Source organism: Mastigoproctus giganteus, chromosome 3 (genome assembly GCF_048544385.1).
Source record: "Mastigoproctus giganteus isolate SK-2022 chromosome 3, ASM4854438v1, whole genome shotgun sequence".
Taxonomy (NCBI): Eukaryota; Metazoa; Arthropoda; class Arachnida; order Uropygi; family Thelyphonidae; genus Mastigoproctus; species Mastigoproctus giganteus.
In genome coordinates, this window is record NC_143577.1 from 257,213,524 (window position 1) to 257,227,586 (window position 14,063).

At 39.6% G+C, this 14,063-nt stretch overlaps 1 protein-coding gene across 2 annotated transcripts in view; it reads left to right on the top strand.

Moving 5' to 3' along the window:
- LOC150089093 (ras-related protein rab7-like) overlaps window positions 1–14,063 on the top strand; it is an 84,265-nt gene that overhangs the window by 56,107 nt on the left and 14,095 nt on the right. For both annotated transcript variants that reach the window (XM_090369811.1, XM_090369810.1), the window contains exon 4: window positions 5,493–5,708. In XM_090369811.1, coding sequence (XP_090225937.1) covers window positions 5,493–5,708 — 216 coding nt within the window. The remainder of the gene's footprint in view (window positions 1–5,492; window positions 5,709–14,063) is intronic.

The following is a 14,063-nucleotide window of genomic DNA, read 5'->3' on the forward strand; positions in this document are numbered from 1 at the left end:
AATACTTATTCAGTTTGTCAGCAACCTGTGGAGGATCAATTACAGTTAAACCATCGATATCAAATGACCAATGTGATTTATCTCTTTACTTCTAGTGTTTACATAAGTAGACTTTTTTGCTATTTTTATTTGCATCTGTTGCCAGACTTCATAATCTGCTTTAGCTTGCCTGTCCTTCTCTGTAGCTTGATTGCACACTAGTTTAGTTTATATCTGTTGTATGCTTCTGATAATTTATATGCATCTCTTGAATTTTTCTTCTTGTTATGAGTTGCATTAGTTCATATGATATCCATTTAGGTCTAAATCTTTAACATTATGAGAGTTTTGAAGAGTAGTAGATGCCCTTGAAGGTATTAAAATGGGGGACCCATCAAGCTCTCAGCTGTCCAACTCAACACCAGAGCTCACTCTTGTGCATCAGGCAACACAGCAGCAATCTCCAAGGCAGAATGTGCTGGTCCCACAGGAGTTATTGTCGGTGACTGTTGTCAGGGAGACGGGTAATATATTGTGTAAAAGGTTATAGGTGGAAAAGTTGATGTAGAACAAACAAATTGGGTTCTGTTTTTTAAGATTTGCCCCAATTAACCGGTGGCCCAAATAACCAGAATCCACTGTATATGATATCAAAATTATTTTTGGCATCCAGTTCCTTTGTAACCATATCATAGTATCCAATTAAATTTGTCAGACAAGACTTTCCCTAAAGGCTACACACGTTCAGTTAAACCTGTCAGTTATGCCTGTACAGGTCTACTAAAGCATGTGGATGATAAAACTGCATAGTTATTTTGACCTGCACGGGCGACCAGATGAAATATGAAAAATCGTTTGATTTGCCTGAACCAGAGTGGCCTGGCAGGCAAAACTGAGCATGTGTAGCAACGTGGCAGGTGCACTGCCAGATTGGGGGATTTCCCTATTAGACTATCATTAATAATTACATAAATTCTATGAAAAAAAAAAAATTAGCATTGGCAGAGGCATACGATGCAGCATCGCATCGGCCAAAAAAAAACATTTCACCCCTCCATTCGTTCCAAATTGCCTGTCCAGCTCAGCCTTAAATTTTATTTAGGCTATTAGCTTCGACAACAAAAGATGGAAGCCTGTTCCACCAATCAACTACCTCCTGGCTAAAGGCAAATTTCTGCACATTTATTCTACAACTATCTTTCCTCAATTTGAAACTGTGCCCCCTTAGGGGTTCTTAGTCTGAGCAAGAGGAAGAATCCCATCAGCATTCAGCTTGCTCAACCCATTCAAGGCCTTATACACCTCAATTAGATCACCTCGCAGGTGCTGTAATTTGCAGAACTTAAGCCTTTCTTGGTAAAAGCACCCGCATTGTTCCCCCTCACCAATTGTTTTGCACTTTGTACTCATTCTAGCAACTGTACATCCTTCCTAAAATAAGGCCTCCAGACTTGTACACAGTACTCTAGGTGTGGCCTGACCATTGCCTTGTATAACGGGATAATCACCTCCCTGCCCCTGCTAGCAAAATTCCTATATATCATTGACAAGACTCCATGACCTGCCCTGGCAGCCCATCTGTGCTGCTCAGCGAACTTCATATTTCATTGCACAATTAACCCCAGGTCTTTTCACTTTCCATTATTTTGTCACTGATTAATAAAAATTTGCCTGGATTAGAAGTAAATTTTAACTTTGAATATCAGAATGTCGATAAATATAATTTATAATAACAGCAATAATAAAATTCATTACTATATTTTATTAAATTTTAATAAATGTGGAGGATTTTTCTGAGAATTTCGCTAAATTTTGCAGTTAATCTCTCGTGCAGTGAAATGGCCCTCATAACAGTATCGTTTTTTTTAATTACTGGAGTAGCTAATGAAAGAAGTTCTAAATAAGTTTCTTCATTCATCCACAAATAATTATGGCAATCTTTAGGGGTCAACTGCAATTCACTTAACAAGTTCACATGTGAATAAACTTTTCACCATATATTAAATTTTATTTTACATTTAAAAAACTTCGTTGCAAATAATAAGCCAACTATTGCTAAAACATCATCTGTTGATGCCATGGTCAGCTGACTGAATGAATGGTGACAGGTTTACCGGAGCACTGTGGGCATCTGGTAGACCCATACAGGCATGCCTGCGCAGGCATAACTGACAGGTTTACCTGAATGTGTGTAGCAGCCTTTAACAAACCCATGTTGTGTCTGAATTATTACTGCAGTATTGTCTAGATGGTCTTGCAATGCATCTTTAACAAGTGACTCCATTATTTTCCCCAGAACAGACGTTTAACTGGTCTGTAATTACTCGTGTCACCCTTCGATCCCCCTTTGTGAATTGGGGATACATTTGCACATCTCCAGTCCATGAGGACTTCCCCTTGAGTCCAAGCATGCTCTCATAATTATGGCTAAGGGTTTGCTTACTTCCTTTGCTGACTCCTTTAATATAACTGGATAGATCCCATCCACCCCAGGTGCTTTTCTTATGTTTAACTTCAACAATTTCTCCTCTGCTTTGCTCTCAGTTATTACAAAATCATTAAACACCCTGTTACAGTTTGATAAACTTCTGGCATTTTCCTCCCTTAATAATTCCTCATTTGTGAATGTAGATGCAAAATTACCATTCAGATTATCAGCTATCTGAGCAGAATCATCAACAGTTGAACCGTAGATGATCCTGCTCAGATATCTGAATGGTTATTTGCCAAAGATTTCTCATAATCTTAAGTAAATCCCATATCAGTACACTGATCAGTGTAGCCAAGTGGTTGGTTCTTTTATATGCAAATTCTTATTGCATATGTTGAAGTTTAATTTAATTGAAAAATAATACTTTGAAGAGGGGTGAAATAAAACTTATATTTAGTAACTTTTGTGGTCAACATATTTTGGCCTATTTAACATTATCATGGTTTTTGTATCATTAGATTATGCATTCCTCAATTTAAACCAAGACATATAATAGGCCCATATTGTTTCCCTTCTCCAATCTTTACAGTTCTTTTGTAAAGATTGGAGAAGTAACTTCATTTAATTGGGATGTTTTGTGTCATTTACTTTTAAAACCAGTGATTTAACATTTCACTCCATATTCAATAGCAGTATTCCAGGTGTATTTTTCCTATACACTTGTCAGTTTCCCTCCACTTTGATTTTGGTTCTGCCAGGGTCAGGCACTCAGTTCTTGTGAATAATCCAAACATTGCATATGGGCTACTACCATTCAGCATCAAGCAATTGCCAAATGCAACGTATCTGTCAGTCATTCATGATTTGTAGCCATCCCCCCAAGGAAGTGATAGTGGCTGTTTAGCCATTTTATTTTCATTTATATCTTATTTTAATTCGTGTTCATTCTAATATTTACTCCCCCACCTCCTTCCTCTTTTTTAATGTTCCAGCAAGATATGAAATGTGGTAGGTCGTGGCCAATTTCCCATAAACATAATGTTATTTTAAATTTGTTATAATGACCTTGAAAAAGTCTTGCATTGGACAAGACTTTCAAGTACAGTTTATTCTATATTATTTTATTCCTTTATTGGAAATCTAACTGCCGCTTTGCTTTGTAGATCCAAGAAGCTACTTCAACTGCTCAGCTAGCATGACCATGTAATCAGGGTTTTGCTTCAATGTATATGTAGCATATGAAGAACAAATAAACTTTGCTGTTATAAATGCATTGTCACTTTGAAGACTCTTCACATAAGTTGCATTAGTGTTGCACTATGGACTTTAAATAGAAAGCACTGTTCCATTGAAAAGTTTGCTTAAAATATGCAATGCCAAAGAAACTCATTGTTGAAAGTCATTGAATTAATTGATTTTATTACTGTAAACATTTTGCATTAGTTTTAATTGCTGGAAAGTGTCATATGAAAGTGTTCTACAGTCATATTGAGGTAAATTTCTCTTGTTCTTCTACAAATACAGTAAACCCCCACTATTCGCGGTCGCTGATTTAATATAAAATGAAACCTAAAAAAAAAAAATGCAAATTTTAAAGCGCCGTGAACATTTTCTGCCATAAAAAAAACATGGGCATGGCTAAAATTATCTTTCCCGGTCAAAACAGCGCTCAGTGGGTGGGGGGTGGGAGAGGGGTGACAAAATCGCGAGCGTGTATGTGTCTCGCTAATACTTGTTCAGTGTGTGTTATGTGCTTGTAATGGAAGATTTCATCGTTTGCTTTTAATTTATATGCTTATAAATTAAATAAATTTATAAATTGATATGCTTACAAAAGTGATAAATCTTGCGTTTTGCAGTGTAAAACAGACTTTCGAGTGTTAACAGAAGAAAGTGACTTTATTGTGGACAAGTTCTTTCTAACCCGTACAAAAATATAGCTACGAATAACAAGGGAAATGTGAAAAGATAAAAGAATGTGATGACATTAGCAAATAAAATTGAGTTATTAGACAAAATTTCTAATGGTGAAAGTGTCTCCTCAGTGGCAAAACAAAATCAGTGAGTCAACAGTACGATCAATCAAAAAATCAGAAGAAAAAATCCGCCGTAGTGTCCGTGAAAACGTGCTAATTGCTTCAAAAATTTGATCTGTAACTCGTGGAGTTAAATTAGAAAAAATGGAAAAGGCTTTAAATCTGTGGATAGAAGACCGAACTCAAAATAAAATTCCGTTAAGTTCACCCATCATTCGTAAAAAGGCAAAACTCCTTTATCAACACTTTAGCGAAACTGGTGATAGCTCTGGTGGGATAAGTTTTTTTTTTTTTTTTAGCTAGCAAGGGTGCTGGTTTGAAATTTCTAATAAATATTACATTTAATATTAAATTGTTTCTTATTTTCATTTCGATGCCATATGCTTGCATTTCACTATGTACTGTATATGTACATAGTCATATTATGAAGGTACAAATAATACATGTATAGACAATTTTAGACTAGTTTTTCTTATATATTTCATACTTTGGAACGGAACCCCTTTATTACTATGGGAGCCATAACTCAGTATTTGCGTTTTCGATATTCGTGGCATTTCTCAGGAACGTAACCCCCGCGAATAGCGGGGGTTTACTGTATTGAAATACCACAGAGCATATTGAGCATTGTAGCTCTGTTTTATATTAATAATATGAGAAAATATACATGAACTAGTTCTCTGCAGTACTTGGGGGGTGTGTGTGCAGAATTCCTCCTAATATTTCCATCAGATCAGCATATGCCTCTGCTGTAGACCTGACCTTCAAGCTTGATAACAGCTCAAAGTTCTGATTCCTCCATTTGTTTACACACACACACACACACACACACACACACACACACACCACTCTTGATTCTTCTGGTTTGGTCTACTGAACTAACTCTTACTGGTTTTACTATTCTTAATATTCATAATACCCAAACCATGTCTATTCTTAATACGACATATTAAGAATAGACATGGTTTGGATTATGCTGTATGTTAAAAATCTCTACAGTCTTATTTTAACTACTCTAGTTTGAACAAATATTTAATTTGTTACAGATTTGGGATACAGCTGGACAAGAAAGATTTCAGTCTTTAGGGGTTGCCTTTTACCGGGGTGCTGACTGTTGTGTGTTGGTATATGATGTGACATCACCTAATACTTTTAAATCACTTGATTCGTGGAGAGATGAATTTCTTATTCAAGCTTCTCCTCGTGATCCTGAGAATTTTCCCTTTGTTGTTATTGGTAATAAAAATGATCTGGAAAAAGCAGTAAGTAATTAAAATTATATGTTAAAAGTAACTTTGCTTTCTTGATTTTAAAAAAAAAAAAATATATATATAATTTTTTTTTCTGCCTGTTCCCTCGGAGCTCTTGGTTTTATTTGAATTATTTGCAGAACCTTTGGGTTCCTTTGTGAAACCTATCTGAAAATCAATGCTTTGACAGCTGTTGAATATTTATTTTGTATCAAAATATTTTAATCTCTACATTATATGCCCCTATCATTAAATATTTAGTGGAACCCTGTTTGAAAACTGCACCAAGAATTTCTTGGTGCTGAGTGATAGGTTTTTAGCCCAGCAACTTCTGTAACTAAAGTGTTGCAAAACTGGAAGTATTAATCCTGAAATATCACCTTATTAGCATCAAAGAACTGCATAGCCCCAAATTATTGTAGTCTCTGGAGACATTTATCAACAGTTGCATGTGAGTAAAGTGTCTGCTACATCGTGTTCCCAGGCATCTGACCTCCTTACTAGAGAAAGGAAAGGGCACAATGTGCACATGAAGTGTCGATGTGCCAGAAAAAGCAAGAGGGCTTGCTTTTTTTTTTTTTTTTTTTTTTTTTTCCCTGGCTTGTTGCCTTGGATGAAACATAGATCCGTCACTGTTGATCCTGAAACCAATAATGTCAAAACAATGGAAGCATGCAGAATCACCACCACCCAAAAAGGGCAAAGGTGATGCTGTCAGTTTTTTGGGATTAACATGGCATGTAATACTAACAGATTCCCTTCAAAAGGGCTGTACAGTGATGGCAGAGTATTATTCCAACCTCAAAGCTACATGCTGCTATTAAGGGGAGGGGAGGTGGGGAAAGCTGCCAAAATGTGTGTGCTTTCTCCACAGTAATTTCCCTGCACATTCCTCAAATGCTGCAGAGGTGTGCCCACAAATGTGGGTTTGAAATATTGCTACATTCTGTGTGTTTGTCCAACCTTGCACCCTCAGATTTCTTCCTCTTTCCCTCCCTCCCAGAAGTCATTTGTGTAAAACATTTTGCTGCTGATGGAAAGGTGATTTCTGCCAACAAGTTGTAGTTTGAAGGATAGTTAGACTTCTACAAAAGTCCTGTGGAAATGTATTGAGGGGTGGCAAAAATGTGTCATGTCTGGTGACTATGTTGAAGAAGTGTAATACTTGATCAACCTTCTATCACAACTACTTCTGGAAGAGTACAAATCTTTTTTTTTTTTTTTTTTTTTTTATCTTTTGAATCCTTCCCCCTACCTTGCATTGGCACACCCACAGTCCTGAGCTAGATATCATCATTCTTCACTTTCTTGGTGATTCCATTCTATTTCTGACTCTTGTTTGCTCTCTCTCAGGGTAATTCAGAATTTTGGCTGGTGCAGCAGAAACCTCAGGCTTCCTTGCACCATATTGCTAATAGCAATAAAAATAATAAAGATTAGTCAAAATCTAAATTTAATTATTATTATTAAGCACCCCACTGCATATGCTTATTGCAGATGGCAAAAGTTGATGACGTTGTATAGCAGATATTTTTTTTAAGTGCACAGAAGGTGATATTGTTTTGTACACGTTGGAACTAATTACATTAACAGTAAGAGATCTGCAGATTTACTCAAGTGCAGGTCAACGTTGAAAAGTCAAGTTAGGGTTGAATGTGAAATTGCCTGCAATTCTGCCCAGATACGATGAGAGGGAGTATGTGATGAGAGCCTTGTTGATCAATTCGGCCCTGGAGAGATTGTGCAAGGCTCAAGGGGTAGAATTTTTCTCAGCCTGGTCCGTCCTTGTTAACAGGAGAGACTGCTTCTACAGTGATGGGATAGACTTAGAAAGGGTGCAAGAATATTTGCTGATGCTATCGAGGCAGTGTTAGGCAAGTCAAAAAACTGCAACTTGGGAGGATACACAGACTAAAAGGTTAGCAAGCCAGAGGCAAAAGTGATTCTTGCACTGCTTCTATTAAAATGAGCAGCATCCTGGAAAGCAAGGCAATGGAGATTTCCAGGACTGCTGGGAGTCATAGTGGAAAAATAAATACATAGGCTGTGTTGGGGTAGCTAAGATAGAAACAGGTGCATGTATACTTGCATGTACACCAATGCTAGGAGTTTGGTAAATAAATTTGAAGAATTGGAGGTGTCCAAACATCAATGGCAGATATTCTTGGGATATCAGATGTGGTGTCACGCAGACATAAGCAATGCAGAATTGGAATTTGGTGAGTACAATGTGTATAGAAAGGGATGAGAGGCTATGTTGTTAGTTAAGAAACACAATCTAAGGAAGTGTATCCAATTGATGTTGGTGGACAATGCAATGTTGAGTCTGTTTGGTGTGACATAAGCACTGGGAAAGGAAAAATGAGAGTAGGTGTGTGTTATAGGCCTAATGAATCTGATGAGTATAATGAGCAATAGTGCAGAGAAATAGTGGGCCTATAAATCAGAATGTCTTATAATGGGGGAAATTTTAAATTTCCAAATATCGACTGGAACTTGTGGGTTGGTCACTCGCACACTATCAAGGCTTTTGTGGATTTATTGGATGACATTTTCTACAGTAACATGTTCGAGAGGCAACCACAGGGAGTAATACTCTTGATCTGATTATCAGCAGTGATTATTCATGCATTAAGAATTTGCAGATAAAGGAACCACTGGGTGACAGTGATCACAATGTACTTATGTGGGAATTACTTAAGGATGTAACTACCATCAAGGTTAAAAGGAAGAGCTTTTGCTTTCGTAAAGTTGACTACAGGGTCTCAGACGGTTTTTAAATTCTGTACAGTGGGATCAACTGATAATGTTACCAACGTTGAATTGTAAATGGGAAGCCTTCAGGGACTTAATTTTGGAGGCTACTAGGCTTTTCATTCCAACAAATAAATACTGTTCAGGGTTTAGGCCTAAATGGATGTCAGATGAACTAATGAGGCTTGTACCTGAGAAGAAAAATGTATGAGATGCATATAAAGTATCAGGTGACAAAAGCTTATGGTAAATACAAACTAGTCTGTAATCAAGTAGTAAAGGAGGTTAGGCAGGCAAAGGCAGATTACAAGAAATCCTTGGCAAAGGATGCAAAGAAAAACAGCAGAGTTCTTTACTTATGTAAACTCTAGAAGGAAAGGGTTGAATCAGGTTGGACCACTTAACATACACGGGTCGACTATTGATGATCATGCTCAGGTAGCTGATAAACTGAATATTTTGCATCTACATACACATGAGGAGTTATTCAATGGTGGGAGTGCTAGGACTTGATCAAACTCAATAGGGAGCTAAGTGATTTTGTAATAACTGAGAGCAAAGTGGAGAAATTGAAATTAAACATAAAAAAAGTCACCTGGGGAATGGGATCTATCCGGTTATATTAAAGGAGGCAGCAAAGGAAGTAAGCAAACTCTTAGCCATAATTATGAGAGCTTCTTTGGGCTCTGGGGAGGTCCCCATTGACTGGAGGTGTGCAAATGGAACACCAATTCACAAAGAGTTCAAAAGGTGACACAACTAACTATAGACCTGTTAGTTTAAATTGTTTTCTGGGGAAAATAATGGAATCACTGGTTAAAGAAGCATTGCAGGATCATCTAGATAAGACTGCAGTAATAGTTAAGATATAGCATGGATTTGTTAAAGGTAGGTCTTGTCTAACCAATTTTATTTTATACTATGATGTGGTCACAGAGGATCTAAATGCCAAAAATAATTTTGATATCATATACTTCGATTTCAGGACACCTTTTGATACTGTTGCACATAGAAGACTGCTGTACAAATTGGAGAGGTATGGCATTAAGGGTAAGTTGCTACAATGGATGAAGGGGTGGTTGAGTGGAAGAAGACAGAGTGGTAATCAATGGCCACAACTCTTCATGGACAAATTTATTAGCGGAGTTCCCCAGGGCTCTGTGTTGGGCCCATTGTTGTTTTGTATATTTATCAACGATATTGATGAAGGTATATCAGATTTAATGTCCAAGTTTGTAGATGATACAAAGGTTGGCAGGGTTGTTAATGACAGTAAACAATGCATGCTGCTCCAACTGGATCTAGGTAAGTTGGGAAAATGGGCCGAGAAGTGGCAACTGAAGTTTAACATTGACAAATGCAAAGTACTGCATATGGGTAGCAATAACTGAAGATAAACTGACCAACTGTGTGGTACTACATTCAGGGAAGTGAAAAGTGAAGGGAAAAAAGGACCTGGGGGTAATTGTGCAGTCAAATATGAAGTTTGCTGAGCAGTGCAGATGGGCTGCCAGGGCAGGCAGGCCATTATACAAGTCAATGATCAGGCCACACCTAGAATACTGTGTGCAGGTCTGGAGGCATCATTTTAGGAAGGATGTAGAGTTGCTAGAATGAGTACAAAGAAAGGTAACAAGATTGAGGGGAACAGAGGGGTGCTCTTACGAAGAAAGTCTTAAGTTCTGCAAATTGCAGCGCTTGGAGAGTTAGGTACCTGTGAGGTGATCTGATTGAGGTGTTATAAGGCCTTGAATGGCTTGAATGCTGATCGGATTCTTCTTTCTCAGATTAAGAACCTGACGGGGACACAGATTGAAATTGAGGAAAGACAGTTGTAGAATAGATGTGCCGAAATTTACATTTAGCCAACGGATAGTTAATTGGTGGAACAGACTTCCATGTTTTGTTGTGGAAGTTGATAGCCTAAATAAATTTAGGGCAGAGCTGGACAAGCATTTGGAACAAATGGAGGGTGAAATGAGGGTTTTTTTTTTGCTAATGCTGCATAAGCTTGCTTTCTTGCATCGTATGTATCTACTAATGCTAAATCCATTTAACCACATGACTACTCTTGTTGCTGCGCCGCGCTAGTCTAGTCTAGTGAAAATTCGTGCAGTTACTTGGAGTGCATGTGTACGTGTTTTTTTCTTATTTAGCTTGCTTAAAATTAATAACTGAACAGTACTTTAATTTGATTTAAAATGAATACAACGAAAAAGAGTAAAGCGTATCATTTTCATCAAGAGTGGGGACAAAGTACTTTTTTGTAATGATAAAAGAAAAATGTTTAAATTGTCAATGCTTCTGTGGCTGTACTCAAAAAAAGGAAATTTAGAAAGGCACTTCAATGCACTCCATGGTAAATACCAATCGGATTTTCCACCTAATAATGACCTTAGAAAAAATAAATTAAAAGAACTTAAATCCAGATTATCCACACACGATTTCTTCGTGACACCTAATTTACAATCTAAAGCAGTAACTGTAGAATCATTTAAAGTGAGTCATCTTTTTGCGAAAAAATGCAAACCATTTTTTGATGATCAATTCATCAAGGACACATTTTTAGAAATAAGATTCACTTTTTGAAAATTTTAAGAACAAAAACTAAATTAGAAGCACTCTTCAAGATCTGCAATTATCTTGAAATACTATGATGCGATGCTGACCGGGCTAGCCTGGTGGGTAAAGTACCTGCCTGGCAACCCAAATGTAGCGGGTTCGAATCCCAAACTGATGATGTCTAGGTAATACCCAAAAGAGAAATCATTTTGCCTCAAAATCGGAGTGTCGCCAAAGATAAGCATAGGAGCAGAACCCTTTTTGCGAGATATAAGACAAGACTGAGTTTTAGAAGGATTGAAATCAACTAAGTTGTCTTTGCCCCACTGGAGAATTACCTGGAGATCAGCATTTAAGGAATTGATAGCAGATATTCGAGAAGTTGCAGCTGATTGAGCAGGACAGGGGCTTAGAGGGGAACAGGTATTCTGTGTGTTATCAGACACTCAGCCTAAAACACTGATGGATCCAATATCTCTCTATTACAGAAGATTTAGGAGAAGTCCGGTTGGCCTGCCTCCCTAAAATCCACTCATGCACACCTTCTCGATGGTAAGCCCTGTTATGTCACTTAGGTGGCAACGAACGTGTAGAGTGGTTCTCTTCAAGATGCCTGGTCAGCGTGAAGAGGAAAAGACCAAACCCTCCAGCATATGACAGCACAACAATACAAATGGCCCTCAGTCCCCAGCAGCTTTCACTCTCCCTCTTACGGCCCCTCGACGTGGGCACCTGTACGTGGTGAGGGGACCTCCCAGTGACGCTGCTGGACTTCCAGACTAGCATCACTGGGATCCAACGCCCACAGCCTAGGTTCCGGGCTTACATCAATGGAATCCGGCGTGTTTGCCGTGCGCTGCGACCCGTGGAAATTCGGAAAGGGGGATCCTGGTGGTTGAGGGGCCCAGCTTCAATACACCACTTTGGCCCCTGCTTCGACAAGACGGGTGGTCCTGGAAGGCCCGGCTAGGATCAATCGGCTAGTAGGCTCGCCTGCGAGGGTCAACCGTGTCAATGCCACGCCCCTACCCTCATGGTCCGAGGGACAGGATTCAGGCTGGCGGCGGTGCGGGTATAGTGTCTGGGTAGCCCTGGCGTCCCACTCCCGAGCGCATTTATTGCATGCCGGGTAGTGGGCGTCCCTTTGGGCTCCGTGGTGGGTGGGGAGCCCGGGCACCGAACAACTAAATAAACTTCATGAATCCTGATAAACTTACTTCTTCAGGGGCCCCAACCCGGTCCCTATCTGAAAACATAGACAATGATACAGATAGCATTATTGCTAAAAAAAGGCAGCGAACTGAAGTACCATCAGGGCCTGTTCCAAGGTTCCTAATCATACATTCCACCGGAGAAAAACCAATTGGTAAAATGTCGCCCTTTTTTATCCAAAAAGGGTTGGATGGGTTAGCAGGTTCACCCAAGTCAGTTAAGAGGCTCCGTTCTGGAGACCTCTTAATCGAAACTACAAATGACAGGCAATCAGAACACCTACTCCGAACAACATCAATCGGAGGAATCCCTATAACAGTGACACCACACAGAACACTCAATTCATCTAGAGGTGTCATTTCGGAGCGGGACCTTTTCGACGTATACGAGGAGGAAATCTGCTCCGAATTAAAACCACAGGGAGTCATTGCTGTCAAGAGAATCACTGCGCGAAGGGATGGAAAAATTGTTAAAACCAGGAGCGTTATCCTGACTTTCAACACTCCTAAACCTCCTGATGAGATTAAAGCTGGATACATCAACTGTTCAGTGCGTCCATACATTCCGAACCCTTTACGGTGTTTTAAATGCCAGAAGTATGGACATTCTCAAATGGCCTGCCGTGGAGTCCTTGCATGCGCTCGATGCGGTGCAAAGGACCACGAAACAACAGCATGTTCAGCCGCAAAACCCACCTGTATTAACTGTGAAGGCGAACACCCGGCCTACTCAAGAGCATGCCAGAGGTGGAAAGAAGAAAAAGAAATTCAACGGCTGAAGGCAGAGCTAAATATATCATACCAGGAGGCAAGGAAATCGGTCAAACCCCTGAATATCAACAAACCTACCTACGCCCAGAAGGTAGCAGGGAGATGTTCCGTCGAAACTCAGACGGACATGACCATTCCTCCAAAGGAGTCTTTCACTCCCATCGCGCGGTATCTCTTAAGCTCTCAAAAACCTGCACAAAAAGACCAATCAGCTGCCACTCCTATATCGGTACCTCCTAATGCTCCACAAGTTCCAAAGGTAATTATGAAAGAAAAGAATAAGAAAGGGGAAGTCCCCCCTAGTACCCAAGAAAAGATGGATGTAGAGCAGAAGGAGGTAACCGAAGAGTCAGTCTTGGAACTCTTTGCGGAGGAGGAAATGGACACGGGACAGCATCCATTCTTCCCCAAAAAAGATAAATCCAAGACTGATAAAAGTAAGCCCTCAGCACCTCGGAAGCCGCCTGATGGACCCACCAAGCCAAAATAATGGGTAAATTCCTACAATGGAATTGTCGTGGATTCCGGCGAAATATTGATGACATCAAGGCCCTCCTGCACAAGCACGAGCCAGTTTGCTTTTGCTTGCAGGAGACATATCTAAAGGCAAATGATGATCCCACGATGCATAACACCACAATTTATCGTAAGGACAGAATTGCGGATGGCTCTGTACATGGGGGAGTGGCTATCCTTGTGGGTAACCAGACCCCAGTGCAGCCCTTACTAATTACAACTAGCATAGAGGCTGTTGCAATTCGCCTTACGGTGGGATTTTTATTAACTGTGTGCTCTATCTATTTGCCACCTGGGACTGACATCTCCCAGGCAGACCTTGATGATCTTCTCACGCAGCTGCCTCCCCCTTTCTTACTTCTCGGGGATTTTAATGGACATAACACCCTGTGGGGTAGTGCTAACGTCAACGGAAGGGGACGAGTCATTGAGCGTATGCTCAATGACAATGACCTTTCCCTTCTAAATGCTGGAAAAAACACCTTCTTCCATATGCCTACCCGTACTTTTTCTGCCATTGATCTTTCTATCTGCTCCCCTTCTCTACTCCCTT